The sequence below is a fragment of the Thunnus albacares genome, chromosome 24, assembly GCF_914725855.1.
Source record: "Thunnus albacares chromosome 24, fThuAlb1.1, whole genome shotgun sequence".
NCBI classification, from domain to species: Eukaryota; Metazoa; Chordata; class Actinopteri; order Scombriformes; family Scombridae; genus Thunnus; species Thunnus albacares.
The window spans coordinates 9196734-9219615 of record NC_058129.1 but is presented as its reverse complement, the minus strand read 5'-3'; the positions used below and the strand labels follow the sequence as shown (position 1 = coordinate 9219615).

General features: G+C 42.3%; 1 protein-coding gene across 1 annotated transcript in view; it reads right to left on the bottom strand.

Moving 5' to 3' along the window:
• The window catches only part of LOC122976198 (probable ribonuclease ZC3H12C), a 23852-nt gene extending 970 nt beyond the window's left edge, over positions 1-22882 (bottom strand). Inside the window, exons 1-6 of the mRNA XM_044344525.1 lie at positions 22702-22882; positions 10751-11625; positions 10435-10574; positions 10103-10337; positions 9742-9848; positions 1-3989 (exon numbers count right to left, since the gene is read on the bottom strand). The exon at positions 1-3989 is cut by the window's left edge and continues 970 nt beyond it. Of these exons, the coding sequence (XP_044200460.1) occupies positions 2386-3989; positions 9742-9848; positions 10103-10337; positions 10435-10574; positions 10751-11556 (2892 nt within the window). The 5' untranslated portion in view covers positions 11557-11625; positions 22702-22882 and the 3' untranslated portion in view covers positions 1-2385. The remainder of the gene's footprint in view (positions 3990-9741; positions 9849-10102; positions 10338-10434; positions 10575-10750; positions 11626-22701) is intronic.

Here is a 22882-nt window from a genome sequence, read left to right as displayed (position 1 = left end):
GATATAAAGTAGTTTAACATTTCAGTCTGGCTTATGATATCTAAGTGTGAGTAGTAATCTGGCCTCATTCAGAATATTGAATATCTTACTAATTAAAGTGCAACACATGTCCAAATGTATTATTTTTTTAATATAGTGTCAGGCAGGTTACACCCTAAACAGGTCAAATGTATCATAATAAGGGGAATGTTAACATAAGCTTAGTAAGTGCTCAAATAGCCTCAGCAGTTATCATTTAATCTTTTAGTGTAGTTGAAGCATTTTCTCAGATTATGTCATGTTTTTAAGTAATCACCCTGTAATGCACTGTGACCATAGTCATTATATTTCTCCCTTAACATATCAAACAAACTTTCCACATTTAACTTTGTGTCTGCAAAGCAGCTAGCAGCTAAACTATCTGAACGTTTTGCTTGCTACATGTAAAAAGTTGTAACTCGAGATTTCTTCAGTGACTACACTTATGACCTCATTTTTTTCTTAAGGCAACAGTAGCTTTATATATTTGCAAATACTCCAGGTAGAGCTTTAGTAGAGTGTTATGGACATTCAAAATGGCCGCCATGGGATATGGGACTGACCCAAATATAATCATTTCTTTTCTAAACATGGTTGGGATCTGTTCACTCAATTCATGATTTAATAGAAACAATAGATTGGTTAATGATAATACATCAGTTCTCTATTATTTCAGCTATTAAGTTTTAAAATATTATTTTAAAAGGAAATCACCCCCTCACTTGAATGAAGAGGCTTAAGACAGCTTAAACATGAACTGACCCCAACCTCACTGTGAAAAAAAACTAACTTAATTCTGTTTGCAAATGGGCAGATATGTCGTCAACCAGTAAACCAAAGCATAATTCTCACATATCTAATCGGAGCTCTTGTAGAAAATAAGCCAGCTTCAAACCCAAAAGCGCAGATAAAGAAGTTGTTATACCTAAACATAGTAGGCGAACAACTGCTTTTGTTTCATAACATATTTGAAATAATTGTCTCAAAGCTATTTCCACAAGATTAAAAGTTGGAACATCTCGATTGGAACAGTAACTGTTGTTAATGCACTTCATCATATAGCAATACATCAAGAGTGTTTGATAAATACGGATCAACAAGTCCATGTACTGTATATAACATCAGCGACTTAGTTAATGATACAATTTGTATCAAACAAGGTTTTTCTCTGTCTAGCATGGATTCAGCTGGGATCTGCTACAGACAACAGTAGACACTGTCAGCCAAAAGCACAGCAGAGGAATCTGTTAAATATATTTACAATACATACATGTTTCATTTACAGGTGTCCAGGTGTTCTCTGTCTGTAGCAGATGCCAGAGTTGACCCAAAATAAAGGGCCAGAGAGAGAGAGAGATAGAAAGAGATAGAGAGAGAGATGTCCCTTACTAAAACTAAGGTACACACGACAGGGTCACCCATCTCTACAGCTACAACTCTGACCAAAATACTGACGTCATCTCAAATAAGACGACTATCTTTCAGACACCTATTTTTACCAACATGGAAAAACCCCACAAACAGCCGCACGACACACACAAAGAGATTAATATAATACATAGACCTTGGTCAAATAGTAGTTTGAAACTGTCACATGATGTATGGACTCAGACGGAGATTTGCCACATAACAAGTTAAGAAAATTGCAGAAATTAAGTATTACTTATGTTACCGTCACTTTCATTATAGTTGTGAAATAGAAAATCCTATCCAACTGATGCTACACACATGCAAGAAAAAAAAAATCAGTTTGACTCAGGTGTGAGAGTAAATACAGTGTACAGTGTACATAATGTGTGTGTGTGTGTATTCCCTAAAAATCAACTCCCTTTAAATCTTGTCATAACGGTAGTGGAATAAAATATCCTTCATCAGTCATAATTGACTAATGCATACCAACTCCCTACATTACGATTTGGCTGTAAAACAAAAAAAAGTGCCTCTTGAATTTAATGCAAAACAAGTCCTGCATGTGAAAGACAAAAAAATAAGCTACTATATAATTACAATGACCAACTGAGCAGGTGTTGAACAATCTCCATGTCATACATTTTGTTGAAAGTTTTTAGCTTGCTCTCCCCACTTTAAGTCGATTTAGTTGTCGCTGAACAGTGACCAGAGCTGGATTTGGATTATCTTCAGCATTTTATTTCCTTCAAACATATGCATTCTCTCATCAACGTCTTAAGAAAAGAGACGATCCAAAAGCATTCCAGTATTTTACATGCAAACCCAACGTGGTGCAAAGGCAAATTCCAATTTGTTCTGCTGATGCAAACTGTGTCTAGTTTTGTGTTTTCCCATTTCTGTTCAGAAGTCACAACTCTTGTTGTTTTCTAATGAATAATGACACTTTTCCTTCATCCCTCAGTAGCCTGATTGAGCTTTTTCTGCCAGGATGGCGGCTGCCAGCTGTTGGGGGTCTGTGATGTGGGGGCTCCTGGCCATTACTCTGCTCACCAGCTCTGATGGGAAGATGTTACACAGGTTGACATACACTTTCTCCCTCATGTCCCCGTAGTGGCTGTGTGCAGGGGATTCTGAATGCTGTGGCATGTAGGAGGGAGGAGCGTGGGAGGGCACTGTAAGGTGAGCGCTATGAGGCGGGTAAGGCGGGAGAGGTTTGCTGGATGGATGGGGTGGGTGAGGAGTGTGAGCTGAAGGTGGTGGATGGTTTAGGTAATGTGTTGGCGACGGGTGGAGAGCTGGGTGAGAGGAGTGGTGCTGGGCGTAGCCTTCTTGTGCCCAGGGAGGGGTGTGCCAGGATGACTGACGTGTGTCTGGCAGGCTCTGGTAGGCAGACGGCTCATACCGGGGTGGCGGCAATGGCGGCTGCCTGTAGTACGTGTCCCAGCTGGGCAAAGCTTTTGGCCGGTGGTGATGGTGTGATGTAGAGAGGTGATCATACAGATGTGAGTCTGACACGCTCTCTGCTCGTGTGGGGGCCAGGCAGCGGCCAAGAGGAGAGCCAGGGGGGTGTGGGTTGGACTGGGGTAGAGAGTGGTAGTCGCCTGGACAGCTGGAGCGTGCAGCCAGCGGCTGGTGCTGGAGATGAGGGGACAAGGGGTACAGAGGGCGTTTTGGCGGAGCGTCTGGAGGCTGATCATGAGCACAGCTTTGCCCGCGTGTCAAGTGGTAGCTGTGTACTCCGGTATTAGATGTGTGGCTGTGTTGGATATTTGTGTAGTCGGCAGCATGAAGGCCACAAAGCTCATGGTTCGATGTGGCATGATGAGGATACAGCCGGCTGTGAGGATTGGCATAATGGATGCCATCTTCCAGTAAGGTGTCTGGGGGGCATCCGGGACATGGCCTCTCACTGTATGAGTCACAGCTGCTACCGCAACTCACGCTGCTTTCACTGCCACATTCAGAGCCTGCTGAGCCCATTGAGCCAAGCCGCAGGTCTGTGTCATTGGGGAAGCGACAGTCTGGGCTCCTTCTGGAGGAGAGGCTCAGGCCGGAGTAGGCACGCGTTACTGAGTAGTAGCTCATGTCCGGAGACTCGCAGTGAGGGTAAAGGTCGTGGCTGGGGTTTGGTAGGAGACCATGAGGAGTGGCTGCTCTGGACTGTTGGTCTTGGGGAAGGCTAAGGCTGGATGGAGGGCCTCCTGGAGCCGGGGACATAGTTATACTCCCGCTGCTGCTGCTGGAACTGCTATTGCTGCTGCTACCACATATGCTGTTCTTTTGGCTTTCCTGCCTCCCTTTTGCCAGTAGCTTCTCCTCAGCATCACTGTATGACAGAGCTCGGATGCTGGGGTCTGACTGCCTTTTCTGGGCACCTTTTTTTGCCTCAATGCTGCCAGCTGGCACACTGTGGCTCTTCACTAGCCCAGTGTCCCCCTGGTTCTTTGTGGTGACGCAGGTCTTGGCACTGGCACGCAGCTCATCAGCCACAGCACGCTGGGGCTGAGCACCTCTTTCTGGGTGGTAGTACTTACACTTGTGGCCGTAAGTGCACTTCTTTCCTGGAGCGAAGAGACAGAAGGTCTCAGTGTCATTACATAGTAAATGAACAAGCTCCCAGCAAACATTAAAAGATAAGGCTGATGATTTTCAATATTTTTCTTATTGTCAACAAATCTCATGTGCAGAGCCAAACCAACAATGAACTGATCCAATTTACAAGTACTGTCTGTGTATGCAAAGCTTGATATCTTACTCCTCTGTGCCATAGATCTCTGTCCAAAAACTATTAAAAACACGTCAGTGAGCCACATTGTTGCATTGGGAGACATGTTCCTTCATTACGAAGAGTTTGGGCATGGTAGTTTGTTTAGAAATGGCTGCAAAGATTAATAACAGTAATCACATTTTTAGTCTCAGCAGAGCAGTTCTGTGTACGGCAGACACCACTGCGCATGTGTGGGAACACGTTTTCAATTACAGTGCTTTGCTAGCTTTGTAAATTTCTCAAAGAGCTTTAGTACAAACCTCTGAGAAATTTACAATATAGCACAACAAGTTAGCAAATCACTGTAAACACATTCTCTAAAATGCGTTGCTGCACATGTTCAGTGGGGTCTGTCATACAAAGAACTGCTCTCCTGAGGCAGAAAATATGATCACTGCCATTAGACTTTAGAGCCACTTCTAAACAAACTATTGTAACCTTAACCCTCAGGGTGAAGGAACATGTCACCCAATGCAGCGGTGCGGCTCACTGACATGTTTTTAATCGTTTTTGGACAAAAATGGAGGTCTTCAAAACAGAGGAATACGACATATCAGGCTTTGGAAACACACAATACTTGAAAGTTGGATCAGTTCATTGTTGGTTTGGCTCTGCACATGAGATTTGTTGACGATAAGAAAAATATAGAAAACCATTAGCAATTGTTCACACTCACTGTCACTGCTACACATACAGACGAGTGACAAATTAAGGGAAAAACTGGTACAGGTCTGAATGCTTGACCCCTACAGTGAGGGGATCTGGTGGCTCTGTTATGCTTTGGGGGCACTTTGCTGGCATGGTTTGGGTCCACTTGTCCCCTTAGAGGGAAGGGTCGCTGCAAATCAAAAGTTGTTCTGAGTCATCACCTTTATCCTATGATGAAACATTTCTATCCTGAAGGGAGTGGTCTCTTCCAGGATGACAACACCCCCATCCATAGGGCACGAGGGGTCACTGAATGGTTTGAGTATGAAAACATGTGAATCATATGCTATGGCCTTCACAGTCACCAGATCTCAACCTCATTGAACACATCTGGGAGATTTTGGACTGACGTGTTAGACAGCGCTCTCCAACACCATCATCAAAACACCAAAGGAGGGAATATTTTTTTGAAGAATGGTGTTCATCCCTCCAGAAGAGTTCTAGAGACTTTTAGAATCAATGCCAAAGCTGAGGAGCACCATTCTTCCAAAAGATATTCCCTCATTTGGTGTTTTGATGAGCGCTGTCTAACACATCAGTCCAAAATCTTCCATAGGTGTTCAATTGGGTTGAAATCTGGTGCCTGTAAAGGCCATAGCATATGATTCACACCGTGCCTTGTGAATTGGGGCATTGTCATCCTGGAAGAGATCACTCCCATCAGAATAGAAATGTTTCATCATAGGATAAATGTGATGACTCAGAACAACTTTGTATTGATTTGCCCTTCCCTCTAAGGGGACAAGTGGACCCAAAGCATAACAGAGCCACCAGATCCCCTCACTGTAGGGGTCAAGCATTCAGGCCTGTACCAATTTCTCCTTTAATTTGTCACCTGTCTTTATGTGGAGTGGTGACAGTGAGTGTGAACAATTGTGTAGGTTACATATTTGTGGGGCTCAAATGTTTTGTCAATTTGAAAGACAAATTTGTAAATCAACAGCTAAAATTTTAAACTGAAGGCTGATGCATTGATTTTTGACCCTGAAAAAGTAACTGTAACCAAACTATGAATAAGCATGAAAAGTTTTTCAGTTCGACTGTAATTTCAATACATTTTTGTGATTTATTCAAAGAAATTACAAAAATCTATCAAAATTACATTCACAAATTCACAATTGACAAAACATCTGGCCCCTATTTAGCCCCATATATATTGACTGATGTTGCTTGCAGGATAAGGCTAATGATTTTCTATATTTTTCGTCAACAAATCTCATGTGCAGAGCCAAACCAACGATGAAGAGTTCCAACTTTCACGTATTGCGTGTGTATCCAAATCCTAACATATTGAGTTCCTCTGTGTTGTAGACCTCTATTGTTGTCCAAGATCTATTAAAAACATATCACTGAGCTGCACTATTGCACTTGGTGACTTGTTCTTTCACCCTGAAGATTACGGTTACAGTAGTTTGTTTGGAAGTGGCTCCAAAGACTAATGGCAGTGATCATATTTTCAGTCTCAAGATAGCAGTTCCTTGTATTACCCACTGAGCATGTGCAGCAACACATTCTACGTGTTTACAGTGATTTGCTAGCTTGTTGTGCTATATTGTAAATTTCTGAGGTTTGTACTAAAGCTCTTTCAGGAATTTACAATATAGTACAGAGCTGTGATATGTAGTAACAAGCTAGCAAAGCACTGTAATTGAAAACGTGTTCCTACACATGCGCAGTGGCATCTGCCGTACACGGAACTGCTCTGCTGAGACTGAAAATGTGATTACTGTTATCAGTATTTGCAGCCATTTCTAAACAAATTACTGTGCCCAAACTCTTCGTAATGAAGGAACATGTCTCCCAGTGCAACAATGTGGCTCACTGATGTGTTTTTAATAGTTTTGAACAGAGCTCTACGGCACAGAGGAGTAAGATATCAGGCTTTGCATACACAGACAGTACTTGTAAATTGGATCAGTTCATTGTTGGTTTGGCTCTGCCCGTGAGATTTGTTGACGATAAGAAAAATATAGAAAATCATTAGCCTTATCCTTTAAGCAACATAAGTTAGTATGGGGCTCAATAGGGGCCAGATGTTTTGTCAATTGTGAATTTATGAATGTAATTGATACATTTTTGCAATTTCTTTGAATAAATCACAAAATGTATCGAAATTACAGTTGAACTGAAAAACTTTTCATTCACTCATTCGTAGTTTGGTTACACTATTATTTTTTCAGGGTCAAAAATCAATGCGTCAGCCTTCAGTTTCAAATTTCAGCTGTCCATTTACAAATTTGCCTTTCAAATTGACAAAACATTTGAGCCCCATAAATATGTAACCTACACAATTGTTTACACTCACTGTCACCACTACACGTACAGATAGGTGACAAATTAAAGGAGAAATTGGTACAGGTTTGAATGCTTGACCCCTACAGTGAGGGGATCTGGTGGCTCTTTTATGCTTTGGGGGGCGTTTTGCTGGCATGGTTTGGGTCCACTTGTCCCCTTAGAGGGAAGGGTCGCTGCAAATCAATACAAAGTTGTTCTGAGTGATCACCTTTATCCTATGATGAAACATTTCTATCCTGATGGGAGTGGTCTCTTCCAGGTTGACCGTGCCCCAATTCACAGGGCACGAGGGGTCACTGAATAATTTGAGGAGTATGAAAATGGTGTGAATCATATGATATGGCCTTCGCAGTCATCAGATCTCAACCCAGTGAGTTGAACACCTATGGGAGATTTTGGACTGACGTGTTAGAAAGCACTTATCAAAACACCAAATAAAAATATCTTCCTCAGCTTTGACATTGATTCTAAGTCTCTGAACTCTTCTGGAGGGATGAACACCATTCTTCCAAAAGATATTCCCTCATTTGGTGTTTTGATGAGCGCTTTCTAACACGTCAGTCCAAAATCTTCCATAGGTGTTCAATTGGGTTGAGATCTGGTGACTGTGAAGGCCATAGCATATGATTCACACCATTTTCATACTCCTCAAACCATTCAGTGACCCCTCGTGCCCTGTGAATTGGGGCACCGTCATCCTGGAAGAGACCACTCCCATCAGGATAGAAATGTTTCATCATAGGATAAAGGTGATGACTCAGAACAACTTTGTATTGATTTGCAGTGACCCTTCCCTCTAAGGGGACAAGTGGACCCAAAGCATAACAGAGCCACTGGATCCCCTCTGTAGGGGTCAAGCATTCAGGCTGGTTTTTCCTTTAATTTGTCACCCTTCTGTACCTCTAAAGCATTTCTGTTAACCCTTTATTTTAACCTCCCCTATTTAGCATTTAAAAACTGTATATAAACACTATAGTGTAGTTGTAAACTGATTTAAAGGATATGGCTGGCAATTTTCTGTATTTCTCTTATCACCATCAAATCTCATGTACAGAGCCAAACCAACAATGAACTGATCCAATTTACAAGTATTGCGTGTGTATCCAAAGTCCGATATATCTTATTCCTCTGTGCCTCCATTGTTGTCCAAAAACTATTAAAAACACGTCAGTGAGCCAAACCGCTGCACGGGGTGACATGTTCCATCATCTCTGAAGAGGGTGGCTACCGCAAGATGTTTAGAAATGGTTCAAAAGGGTAAAAATAGCGATAAGATAGTATCACCCAGTGCAATGGTGCGGCTCACTAACATGTTTTTAATCATTTTTGGACAACAGTGGAGGAACACAAAATAGCAGGCTTTGGATAAACACACAAGACTTATAAGTTGGATCAGGTCATTATTGTTTTGGCTCTGGACGTGAGATTTGTTGACAATAAGAAAAATATTTAAAAAATTGCCAGCCAAATCCTTTAAAGACATTTTTAAGTGTGAATGAATGTCTTTGTTGACAACTATAAGTCCTCCTCTTGAAGCATTCATTACTTCTGTATAACATAGTTGTAATGATAAATTTTAAATATATTTATGAACTACATCAATAAACATTTTATTTATTTCCTAAGTTATAAGATGTGTGGCAATGTTTTTTTTTTTGTTCTGAACTTTTAATAAAATCTTTCTCCAATTGAAGATTGTTTGTCATTTTTATACTGCAGATATAATGCATGTGATATAACACATTTATGTTTGGAAAGAATGAAAAGCTACAGTTTACTTCAATATACAACATGGATAAGCAGTAATTGATATAAACAGTATACAATTATGCTCTGCAGAAGATTTGACTGATTTTGTTGTAAAAATGTCCAACAGCACATTATTTTAAAGTAATGCAGAATTAGAGCAGGTGGACAAATCAGCAAAGGACTTAACTTATCTAAAAACAGATGAATGAATAGGTGGATGGATACACATTTTTGTTTAGTGTTAAAGTTGCTCAGATATTTGAATATTTAAATTAATAGCCTCATAATGGATTACTACAATTATATATCACTTCATAACCATAACCGATAATGCACATGTGTAGGCTAGGGTTGGGGTTTAAAATTATCAAAAGATATTTATATATTGACTTATAATAATTTTACAGTACAATGGGTTAAGAATAGCGTATAACTATGTTTAAAATTACTGAAGACATCTATGATTAAAAATATGTTATGCAATGATTATTCATACACTAGTTATGAATGCTTCACAGTAGGAGTTATAGTTAAGACATTAATAAACACTTAAACATGTCCTTATGTCCTCCTGTTTCCAATTACACAAAAGTGTGAAATAGTGTTCTAAGCCATTCATTATTTATATAGTGTTTATAAATGCAAAATAGGGGCGGTTAAAATAAAGTTACATTACTTTGTTAAAGGAAAATTTCTTTTTCAGATGCACTATAGTGTACATTCTGTCCAGTAGTGTGTTATTTCTATGTGTGTGCATATTTGCATTTAGGTGAGTTTTGTGTTTGTGTTCTTACCGTATGGGCAAGGCTGTTTCTTCTGCTCAGGCATGACAGGTCTTTTCCTCAGGAAGTTGTCTAAGCTGGGGCCATGACGACCAAGAGGGTCATCTGGGGGCATGAATCTGAGAGACAGCAAGGGAGGATTAGAAAGGATAATTACATCACTGTTCGTTTAAGGATAATAGTGTTTGTGCATATTTAAATGTCAGTTTGCATGACATTTGCTTAACAGAAGTAGAGATCTTAGGTACATGTCACCTTTCATATCTATTCACAGCTATCAGATGAAAAAAAATAGTTTTTGACATAAGTTAATAAAGATCTATAATACTGACAAAACTCATCACATGCACCTCCACAATCCACCCCCACTTACTTGTCATTGACAAAGGAATACATGAGCAGTCGCTCATCGATGAACTTCTTCCACTCAGGTTTCTCATTAGCCAGGTCTCGGTAGTTGTCATTGGAAACGATGATGCCGTCTGACTCATAGGCCAGCTTGACAATGAAGCGGTCGTCATAGCAGACCACGCGGCGACCTTGGACACGACGCGAAGGAGTAAAGACCAGGATCTTTTCCTTCTCAAGGCGACGCAAGATCTCCTGATCTGTGGGTGGGTGAGGGAGATACGGCGAGGTCAGAAGAATCTCACGACTGTATCTACTGCATGTGTGTGTTTGTGTCAAACTGCTTCCTGTGCTCACCTGTTATAGGGGCATCGGGGCGGGACTGCTCTTTCCTCCATGCAGGCACAAACACTGTGATGTCATGATGACCACGCTCTAGGAACCAATCTACAGCCAGCTGGATGCCCTGGCAGGAAAACACTTCCTTGTTGCCATGGCTACAAGGCATCGCAAGGACAGAGTAACGGCAAATTAACATTTTGGGTTTCAATATCGATCTATACAGCAATTTTCAACAATAAACACATACTAATATGTAAATGTCTGTTGTGTGGAATCAATAAAGTTATTGAATTATATATCTTTACTATGATAGTAACCATAGACTGCTCACCTCATGGCTACGTTACTTCCATCCACCACGATTGGCCGCAGGTTGTCCTGGTCACACACAGAGTCTGACGGACAGGGTGAATCTGAGCGCTGGCTGTCCAGCAAGTCAGAACAACCACAAGAGGAAGAAGAGGATGAAGAGGATGAGGTAGAGGCCAAAGATCCAGCTGGCTGCTCCGAGTCTGATTTGGTGCCCAGTTTGACCAGCTCTCCCAGTATGTCGTTGATAAGAGTGTCAGGGCCCAGCTTGGACAGCACCAGTCGCACTGTCTCCTCAGAGTAGCCAAGCTTCAGCGCAAACTCAAGCTTAGCCTGGTACTCCTTCCCACTACCCTCTGATGCGGAGGGATTGGACGGAAGCTCGGGTGGGTGCTTACACGGGGAGCTGGGTGGGGACTTGGCAGGGGTGTCTTCTTCAAGCTCTGATGAGAGTTCAGATGGGGGCTCAGGAGGCCCCTCAGTCCCTAAGTCCACACACTGGGTCCGACAGAGTGGCTGGTGGGTGTTCTTACTGTGAGTTATCCCACCCTCTCCTCCATCCGGGTTGAGGCCGGTGGCGAGGGTGGCGCCGGAAGACACCGCCAGCTCGCACTCTGCATCGGACCCGGCGTTTTCCTCCACCGTGGTCGGTGGAGGGGAATTGGCGGTACTGCTGTTGCCGGAGCTCTCCCCCTGCTCCTCCATAGCAGGGGGCCCGTCAGCACCGCCAGCTTGCCGGTCAGCCCCTGCTACGTGGAGATACTCCAAATCCAGCCCCAGGTCGAGGATGTGGCCTGCTCCTGCCTCCACATGGTCCTTCTGGCCCATGGATCTGTCACAGACATCCAGCACACCGGGCCGACTGCTGCCCTCTCACAAAGCTCGACTCATTGGTGCCTAAAGAAAGAGACAGAAGGAGGATGGAGTGAGTGGGAGACTGACATCCTGTATCACTGTTAAACTCTGGTATACATTACGCAGGGACCAGCAACACCAGTTTAGCTCAGCAAAGGAAAGTGCTCTACATAATTAAGTTGATTGACAATATCATTAAAGTAATGCAGCAAAAATGTTGAATGTTTGACATTTTCATCTCCAATAACCAGCACTGGAACTCAAAGGAAATCTGTAGATCTACATTTATGCAGTATCTCAAGACTGGCCGTGGTTTACTGTGATTATATCACAGCTAAGGGGAGTTATTTGGCCCGACACGCAGCAGATTATGGACACAATCCAATAAAAACTATTTTATTAAATAACAATTACAAGAGTCATTTACAAGAAAGTAGTTCTGCTATGCAACATTAGTAAACTGCTAAGCTAACGTTAAAGCTAGTCAGTGAGTTTATCTATCTGCATTAATTTGAACATTCCCATCAATTGAACACCCAAGGAAAAACTGCCTACAGAACTGTAAAAAGACATTAAACATCATAGCCGATATCAGATTGTGAGATTTTAACTACCTATTTTATAAGATGAGATGACACCTTCTGGGAGAATACTTAAAACATAAGTATGGTGTCAAAAAAAAAAAAAGAAAAAGAAAAAACTACTGAAATAAGAGAATTTGCATTCAGGCTGAATTCTTGATCATTTGAGTGAACACTGACTGTCATTTTAGGAAAATCTGACTTTGCATTATTAGTTTTCTAGGGAAATTTTGCTTAAGTCATCCTAACGCTGTTGGGCTCTGAGCTGATGTTTACACTCGCTGTGACTGGCTGTGTCGGGTAGTTGGGGACTCTGATGAGGCGCAGACTGGCAGACACAAAGAGCTGTTGGGGCCTCTCACCCTAATTAATGGACTCCCGCGTTTTTTTTTTTTTTAGTCTGGCCCCTGTGTGTTTTTATAGAGCCACGCCACAGCACATTAATCTAAGGGGGGAACAGAGGGTGAACTGTTTAAAAAAAAAAGAAAGACACCAAGCCGTTAGCGATGGGGCCGACAGACCCTTCCCCCTCATGTTCTACCTGGTAATTAAGGTCCATATGCTTCTTCCCACTGGGGTGGCAGAGTCACTCATTAAAACACCGAGGGGCTCTGAGGCTACCAAGCCAATCAACATATTGCATTCAGACACCAATGGGACATCATGGGAACTGGTTAGACTAATCTGATTGGTGTCAAAGGTTTAGCTCCACACAAATTACAGGAAGCCCGTTTGAAAGTTAATCTGTGATCATGAAACTAATACGTTAATCTGTTGAAACGACAACTTTAGTCGACATAAAATTTATGCTTATTGACGTCAATGAAAGTTTCAGTATTTACTGTATTGATTCCCTTTTGTGTGTCTTCAAACAAACGTTACATTTATGTTATTTTATGTTAAGTTAAACCCTCCAGAGGGGATCAATACTAGCAAACTGTATAAATGTAAACGTGTAGTTGGACATGGCCTAAAGCACTTCAGCCTAGTGGGACCTGAAAATCTTCCAACCTAGAAAACAACTAAAAATCAACGTTATCTGGACAAAACAGATGATGGAAAGGGAAGTGACTGGAAGGAGGGAGGGAGGGAGGGAGGGAAGGTGGGGGGGAGGGGGGGCTGGGGTGGAGTGAGTGTGCATTTTATGAAAAAGGGCTGCCTAGCAACGTGGCTGAGCTACTGTTGCTAAGCTACAGCTGTTGAAAGCATTCTCCTTTCCAAATGCCAAGACAGAGGCTGCGGCGTTCAGTCGGCGCCCGCCTTCCACACACACACACACACACACACACACACAGTATATTACAAAAGGGTCTGGTGTGGGGGAGGGAGGGGCTTAAGTGTGCCTCACTGGCATCCCACCCCGCCAACCAAGACAACAATGGACATGCAGGAGTGATTAGCACTGGGACCTTGGCATCAACCACCGTGGGTGTTAATGGTGCCCATGCACATAACACATACATATACACAACCTCACAAAGTGACTCATGCTGCTGTGGGGCTATTGGGAACATTTCATGCGCACTGATGATGGTCTGAAATGACACATCCAAACTATCTATTCAACTTAAGTATCAGGCTTGACATCATCCAACCTAAAGCACAAGCAACGCATCAACACCAGACATTACACCAATGAATCTGGTCAACAATGCAAACAGTAGCTCAATATCACTTATATGTTACTATACTCAACAGTTTGTGACAAAAAAAAGCACGCCTAACTGACTTAAAATTGTCTGAGAATGTCCGCAATTTGTAAGAAGCAAATTACAATAAATCCTTAGAATTAACTGCAAACAAAGTTTAACTGGGATCTGGTGTCAGCAGACAAGGATACAGATTCCTGATCCAGTCTGTCATTAAATTAAGAGTATTCGAGTCCCTCATGAAATCCAGAATCTTTGAGTTCAACACAGTGAGGTTTACCGATTTTAAATTTTGGAAAAGGAGAGCACTAGTTAGAGGGGAAAAAGTTGGATCAGTGCATCCCTATATGATCAAACTTCACTACTTTTGGTTTCAAGTGAAATGTGTCCATCACACTGAGTATCAAAAACTGTCAGCCAGTGTCTGGTCTGGTTGGTAGTTTTTAATAGTCTTTGATCAGATCATTCCTGATTAAATCCAAAATTTTGCCAACTTTAGACTATTTTATTGAGGCAAAGTTCCTGTTTGTATTTAGGCAACATTTGAACGTTTTGAGAGGTTTAGCTTCTATGTTAAATGAAAAAAGGATTTTGTAGAAAAGTATTCCTCAACATAAGGTATTGCAAGAATTTAAAACCATACTTGGCCCTATTCAGCACCAGGCACCTAATCAGTAACAACAACAAAAATAGGACATAAGTCATATTGTGCTAATGCATGATGGGACACATTTACAACAATGACAAGCATCTGAAGAATAATCAAGTGTTTCCCTCAGGAAATTATTACACACAGATCCTGCCGCATCTCATTTTGTAATCAATTTAGTTAGATAACAGCCCAAAGAAACAGTTGCATTCATTAAATATAAAGGCATTTGATGCATGAAACAGCATGTGTCACACAGTGGCCACCAAATAAACGGGGAGGTCTGGGTGCAGGCAACATGGAGGAAGTTTAAACATTGTTCATTTGCATATACTACCCACACTGTAATGATACAATGCTGGCTGAAAATTGGCAAAGTTTCCCTCTAAATAAAACATGAACCACTACAGGAAATGAGGAAACATAGTTTCCTATATAAGTTTCTGATATAAGTTTCCTCAACTTATATAGATACTGAGTCAACTTTTAACTTAAATTAAAAGTTAAGTTAAAATGAGAAAACTAGTTTCATGATACAAGGCTGAATGATGTGCTGTTGAATGAGACACAACAGACCGTGGTAGAGGAAGTGACCACCAGATCGACGTTACAGCTGCAGCCTGACTTCAGCTGCTGAGTCTCAACGTGATTCCAAACAAACACAAACACAAACCAACAACTAACTTTACAGAGATGAGGAACTACTATTACAACTTATGTGGCCAAATATAGTGAATCACACACAACGGAGCTATGATACAGCAACAGCCGAGAGAGAGGCGCTGCAGCTGTGGAGGCGGCTGCACCATCGACCGGTGAGGATCATCAGGAAGACAGACAGAAAACTCGCTACAACAAACTTTGCAGTGCTTTGGTAAACCTGACTTTGTGTTTATTATATCGAACTTTGCCAACTCTGAATAGAGAATAAAAGCGACTGTGTTGCCTGTAACTTGCAGCTGCATCTAGCGGTACCATGATCACTCCGTAAGTTTGCATCCTCATAATGTGTCACTCCTGCTCGCCTTGCACACCAGTACGACATGTCCAGACTCAATAATGAAAAACATTTTGTAAATGAAAGTAAGCCTCAGTAAAGAGATATAACACTGCTACTCACTAACTTTGTCTTTGGTGCTCTGCTGGCCGTGAACACACCGTCAGTAGCATCAGTAAGTCTGATTGGACGGTACGTGCGCAATGCATTCTGGTTGTTGCAGGATTTCCCCTTAAGAGTGGTATGAGGAATCTACGGACTTTTTCTCAGGTTTCTCTTGTCATAGGGCACCAATCTCAAAAATAATTGCACATTTCTACCACATAGGTGACCTAGTTTTAAAAAATAATCATATTCACAGAGATGAATTTTCCCTTTAATAAAAGTATGTTCATTTTCTGTGATGTGGAGGTGGTTAAATGAATGAACTTCATCAGTGGGGGGGGGGGGGTTTACATATTAAGATCATGGTCTGATCTGTAAAAATGATGGCAGGTCATCATCAAGAGAAACTTTACTGTGTGCAGGTTTCAGGCTTCCACATGAGACCAGTTGGAGCTACTGTATCATAATCACATTAATCTTGTTTCATGTTTTACAATCTGCACAAATCTGACTATAATCCTGCTGTTTGAGCTGCAGAAATGTGTGATAATGAGTTCTCACAGTTGGTTGGGATTTCTAAAAAGTCTTCTCGTGTGGTCCCAGTCCCACAGAATAATGCATTCAGTGCATTGTGGAATGCCCGAATAAAGCTCAGTCCTAATGGACCAACGGCAGAGTAACCTCATCACACCATTTCCAGACCTCCAGGCTGAGTGGGTGCATCTTTCAAACATCAGCGAGCCGGCTCCCACACACAGCAGCAGCAGCAGCAGCAGCAGCAGCAGCAGCAGCACTGGTGGCTTTGATGGAGGCAGTAATGAATATGTAACACAGTCCTCACAGCGCTTTGTATGTGGGAGCTTTGTGTTAGTGTGTGTGTGTGTGTGTGTGTGTGTGTGTGCGCAGTGGGTGAGAGAGGGGGTAAATGGGTTTCAGGTCTCCAGTTTGAAGGAGGGGGGGGCGGTCTGGGAGGGGCACAGGGAGGACTAGAGGGGGGTTGTCTGAAAGTATATCACTGTATGCCTGATACTGTGCAAACTTACTGTAAAAAAAAAAAAAAAGGGGGGGCTGTCCCCACCAGAATAATCAGACAGGGGAATTCTGTGTGTGTGTGTGTGTGTGTGTGTGTGTGTGTGTGTGTTTTGGTGCATCTAGATGGCGCGTTAGGCTTTCCCCGCCAGCAACAGGGCAACAGATGTCTACTGAGCGCTACTCACAACTGGTGTCTCCCCCTCACACACACACACACACACACACACACACACACACACAAACAGTGCACCCCTGTCTCCTCACAGCCAATAGAGTGAGAAGAAAGACGCAGCGGCACAGACAGGGAGCACTGGCTGACACACACGGTTGGATGTACACTGTGAAAGTTACACACACACACACACACATGCACACACACACACACACACACACACACACTTTCCAAAGCCAACATCTTTAGCCAAAGCTGCTCTTCCACCAGCCTCATGTGACCCAGATAAAAAAGGAAGCTAGCTTTTTTTTGTTAACTCCCCACAAAATCCTGCAACACCGGCCCATCCCCCCATCGAGTTTCATATCAACACAGATTACACTGTTTGAAATTTGAACAACTGCAGTGCCAGCGTAACAGCTGCTCTGTTTTTGGCAGGTGTGCTTACACGGCTACAAACTTTTCACCCTGAGCTGCACACCGAGCTCCTCTCCTAACCTGACTATTGCTGTGACAGTCATGAAGCTGCAAGTTGCCTCTCAATTCTTGTCTCACTATTACTTAACACACTCCAAGTTGCAATATTTCACATTCAAAACTAAACATACAAAAAATGCGAACTAAACATGACTACGTGGCACCTCAGATCTACTTTGATTTCAAGGGAATCTGGTTAAGAAGAGTTTTGTTACGTCTGCATACAAGTTATTTATGATGCTGCAGCCCTGCACAGGCTCAGTCTGGTTGTTTGTGAGGGAGCAACCTGTCATGCAGGTAAAACTGCTGTAGCATCATCTCAGTGGAGACAAGGGTAGTAGAACAAAAAAAAAAAGATCAGCTGCTTTTTAAAACAGAGATCAGAACAAACTTACAGAATATAAGTCAGCAAACAGGTGAGGTTGTATCACACTTACCAGACTTAACAAGGATCAACAAACAATGAAGGAGGGGGGAAAAAGCCTCAGATTAGTTCATTTCCATGTATTTAAAATCCTTAAAAACCAGTTTGAAAACACTGCAGGTGAAACTGAGAAAAAAAGTCCTAAAGTTCCCACACAGCTAAATCCAAAGTCGATATTTGGTCCTTAGCTGCAGCTCCAACACAGAGCATCCACAACTCCAGCCAAGCGCCTCTGTCCTCAGTGTCTGACTGTCTTCCAGAGCTCTATTTTTTTTTCCCCCTACAGAAGCAGACAAGTTGGACAATGAGTGGCAGAACAGATGGACCAACAATGTCTGCCATTCCCTCGTTTAGAGTGGCTACTCTTCCACCAATCGGAGCACGGTAGTCGTACAATGAGATGCGGCGACAAGGAGGAGGAGGAGGAGGAGGAGGAGGGGAGTGGCTGTGGGCAAATGCCTGCAACACCCAGTTTCCCCAAGGCACGCGTACTCAACGTGCACCAGCACACACACACACACTCTCTCCTCAGTCTGAAAGGGCTTCCCCTGTGTGGCCGATGAATCAACGAGGGGTGGGCGGCTGAACAATAGAGCTACACAATGGGAGGCTGGGGAGGGCAGCTGCAGTGTGAGGGCTGGTGCTATTACGACCCGGGGCAGCAATGGAGAACACCTGGCCACAGAGCACCACAGTCACTCTCGTCTCTTTGTCTCGGGCTGGGGGTGGTAGAGGAGGATGGGTGGGGGGAGGGTGGGGGGGGGTTCAAACAAGAAAGAAAAGGGACCAAGCCTGGCTGAAAGACTAGCGCGGCCTTTAAGAGAGTGCAAGAGGAAAGAGGAGAGTGTGGCTCGGGCTGAAAGGGAAAAAGGACGAGCGCGGGGGGTGAGGGACATCAAAAAGTTTTATGTCCCAATGAGTATGAGGAGGGGACCTGTTCCTCATTGTTGCGGCACACTTAGGGCAGATGACTCGGAAGCACAAATCTTTGGCTTTCTGTCTTAAATAGGATTATGGAGCCCGTGTGCAAATAACTGAACAGAATTTGAATGATTTAATACGAAACTGCTCTTGTTTGTTTGCATCAGACTCACTGATGCTGATACACATTAAAAGACACAAGAGGTCCAGATGCCACAATGCCAGGATGACTTCACACACACACACAAAAAAAAAAAAAACAGTGAATGGGCTAAACTGGGCATCAAGCCAAGAAAAGGAGAAAAACAGAGTTTGGACTGAACCACTCACTTTTTTTTGGTCACTTTTTCCAAGTAAAATTACACCTGACAGGATGCGGTTAAAAACAAGGGAAGTTTGGCATCCCTTGCTTTTGAAAAACGCCTGGAAAGAAGTTACATAAAGCAAGCTTAAGGAAAATATGTAGTAGTTTCAATATTTGAGCTGTCTACACATCCCAAAGACATTTTTATTTAAACAGAGTACTCTGGAGCTCAGCCCAGTAGCGCAGGTGGCTTCCTGTAACTTATCTCTCTCTCTAGGATGATCTAAGTATATTTGTCTTTTGTTTTACACGCTTCTGTCTGAGATGAATACACTGCACTCAAGATGTAAGGGTGTCACAATGACTCTCCAAATTGAGCTATTTTTTTTTTTGAGTTTTGTGCATATTATACAATAAACGTACTTTATTTTCCTCGTCTCTGGTGCGAAGATAATCAGCAAAGAGATCATGAGATTGTCAAATAGTGCATGACGATGTGTGATACATCAGCTCCAGTAATGTCAGTGTTTTATGGCATCAAACTAAGCCAGAAAACAAACCTTTCACTGTCACTTTTGACATCGGCTCTGGTCACACGCTTTCAGTAGAGACAGAAGATATCATATCATGGATATAAGATAAGTCTCCTCTACAGGGAAGCTGATGTATTAAAAGAGAGCTGACCTCACTCTGCATGATCAGGTGAGAAATAATTAGAGTCCACAATGCAAGAAGCCAGTTTAGCTGGTTTAAACATCTGATATGTGGAAGCAGCTGTGGCCAATGAATGATTACAGCAGCAACTAACAATTCACTTTGTAATGGTTTAATATGCCGATTATTTTCCTGATGAACTGTCTAGTCTAGAAACCGTCAGAAAATAGTGGAAAAATGCCATAATGTCATCATTTCTCCAAGCCCAACATGTCTTGTTTTGTCCAACAAACAATCAAAAACCAAAGAGAATCAGTTTACTATCACATTAGGCAAAGAAAAGCATGACAATCCTCACAAGCGAGAAACTAGAAGTGGTTGATGTCTGGCATGTTTGCTAGAACAAAAATGGGGAAATGATTCTTTGGTTATAGTTGCTGACAGAGTTGGTCAACTGATCAATTGGTTGTTCAGCTCGAAAACTGATACAATTTGAGAGAGAGAGAGTCATATTTATGTTTATGATGGTGTCATTTAGCCCTGCAACGATTAGTCACTGAATCAATTAGTCGATCGACATAAAATTGATCTGCAACTATTTTGATGGTTGAATAATTGAGTTGTTTTTAAGCAAGAATGCTCATTATATACATTATATATAATATATATTTAAAGACAAAACAATGATTGAGAAAATAATTGTCAGATAAATCCATAATGAAAGTTGTTGCTACAGCCATACTGTTATTGGTTATTGATTTTTCATCCGTGAATGCTGATACATCGTTGTAAAATTTAAATTTGAAAAGGTTTTGTGGAAGTTTACAAAAAAAGCTTGTCAGAGGAATGATGCCATCAGGGCTGCAACTAACAATTATTATTTTATTACCGATTAATCTGCCTGTCATTTTCTTGATTAATCATTTGTTTTGTCTATAGAATATGAGAATATAGCGATCAGTGTTGTTATTTCTTTAGTTATGTCTTCAGATGTCTTGTTTTATCTGATCAACAGTCCAAAATCTAAAGATATTCACTATATTATCATTTATGACACAGAAAAGCTTCAAATTCTCACATTCGAGAGGCTGCAAAGAGCAAATTCTTGGCGTCTTTGCTTAATAATCGACTAATCATTGCAGCTCTAATGTTGACACACATAAAACCACATATTAAAATTGAAATATGAAACGATTGTTGGTTGCAGGCCTGTTGCCAGACTTACTCTCAACACTACACCAGTGCGTTGCCCATTTTGAAACAGTCACAGTATGATCCAGTCTCTCGGTTTGAAATAACACCAAAGGACAAGATGTCAGCCAGCAGAAATATTAATTTAGAGAGATAAAGCTAGCAAAATATATCTTGGCAGCAAGACGTTAGTACGTAATCAAAAGAAAACAAAAAGCGGTCCGTGGTGTCGATGTGTATCAGTGTGTGTTCTCAGTTTACTTGCCAAGTAAAATAAGTGTTTCTCTCAGCTTAGCAGCTCAACAGGAAAACAACTGCCTGATTAAATAAGAATGTCTTCTGAGTCAGCTTGCCGAGTCAGATAAGGGTGATGAGGGGAGATACAACAGCTGACCGACTGCGCCGTATCCAAACACACTGTGGGCTTCAGTTGACAGAAGAGCACTCTGTAGACCATCTGTTGTAACAAACAGGTGTGTGTGTGTATGTGCTGCTCCCAGCAACTGCAGCAGCAACAGGACGATCGTTTTCCTCTTTGGAGACAGATAACAAACACGAGTACACATAAAACAAAGCCAAGCTACTGAGTAGTGGCAACGGAACAATACTGATGAGAATAGCAGAGAGGATGTATTTGCTGAAAAAAAAAAAAAGGATGCAAATTCATCTTTAGAAGGTGTTTTAATCTGTTGTATGGCTGCAACTAACAATTATTTCCATTTTATTACCTCCATCGATTAACCCACTGATTATTTTCTGGGATAATCAATTAAATGGTCTGTAAAATGTCGTCAAACAACTGTGAAAAATGCTCATCACAAGTTCCTAAAACCCAAGGTGACTTCTTCGATTTGCTTTTTGCTTGACCAACAGTCTAAAAACTGAGGTTTACTATGTTTTAAAACAACAGAAGCTGGAACTATAGCATGTTTGCTTGGAAAATTACTTAAACAACTTTATACAAAACACTTTCAGATGATTTCCCTGCAACACACCCATCTAGCAGATTAAAACAAATACTGAAAATGATTTGCATGTTCTATCTGACAAAGGCAACAGAAGGAGCGCTTCTGCCCTCCTGACCTCTGACTGCTCTTCTAACCTCTGCGTTTGCAGCCTGCACTGAAAACACTAACAAAGAAACAGCCAGTATGGATTAAATTAGGATATCATGGCAACACACTGGTGTGTGTCTTGCTGCATGTGTTCAAATCAATACTCGTACCATGGAGCAGATGAAGGCAAAACCACAATAAAGAGTGACTTTTTATCTTTGTTAGTGAACTTTATGCCTCATTTACACCCTTAAAATAACAATTTAAACTTCAGTTTTACTGGGAGGGAGTTTGCAAGAAATAGAGCTGCATGTGAAGTGCAGTTTGGAAAGCAGTCCACACTTTTAGATCAGAGTCAGAGATGGTCGTAAGAAAGCAAGAGGATGAAATTAAAAACCTCATGGGATGAGGACAGACAGCTGCTGAGGCCCAACTGTTTCTGATCCTCAGGGAGCCACTACCAACCTCTGTGTGACAGAGACACAGCTGCCAGAGAAAGCAGATACACGAGAACACTAGGTAGGTGATAACAAAGACAAACAGGGTCTTCACTGTCTCTCTGCTGCCTTCATGAATCCACCAGAAAACAGACAACTAGTGGAAAGCTTGTGTTTTTGCTAAGGCCTCCTTCACTCCACAGCACAAACATTGCCTCTCGTTTAAAAACATGCATTTCCTGCAGCATCTACGTTTCCTGCCTGTTGAAGACGCCACAATCTGCCAGAAACTATATGATGGATGTGTGTGTGGACGGGAAGGGGGGGGGAGAGCGGGCGCGCGCACGAGGCGTGCACGGTCACTGCAAACCCAACACCGTCACGACCTCCCTGCAGCTTTCACCCACAGCAACCTGCGGCTCCTCCGGCGACAAAAGTCCGCTCTGCTAATTCAGTAAACATGCACTCACCTGTTCGGGGCCTCCGCTGGAGCCGCACGGGTTTAGCTTTCTGTTAAAACGAGCAAATGTTCCCATCTCATGTCTTCACATACTGCTTGGCGACGCAAAACATCCGGCTGGCTTGCAGCGTGACCCAGCCGAGCTGCGTCAAGTTAGCGGAAGGCAGCGACCGGGAGACTTCCGGTCTCAC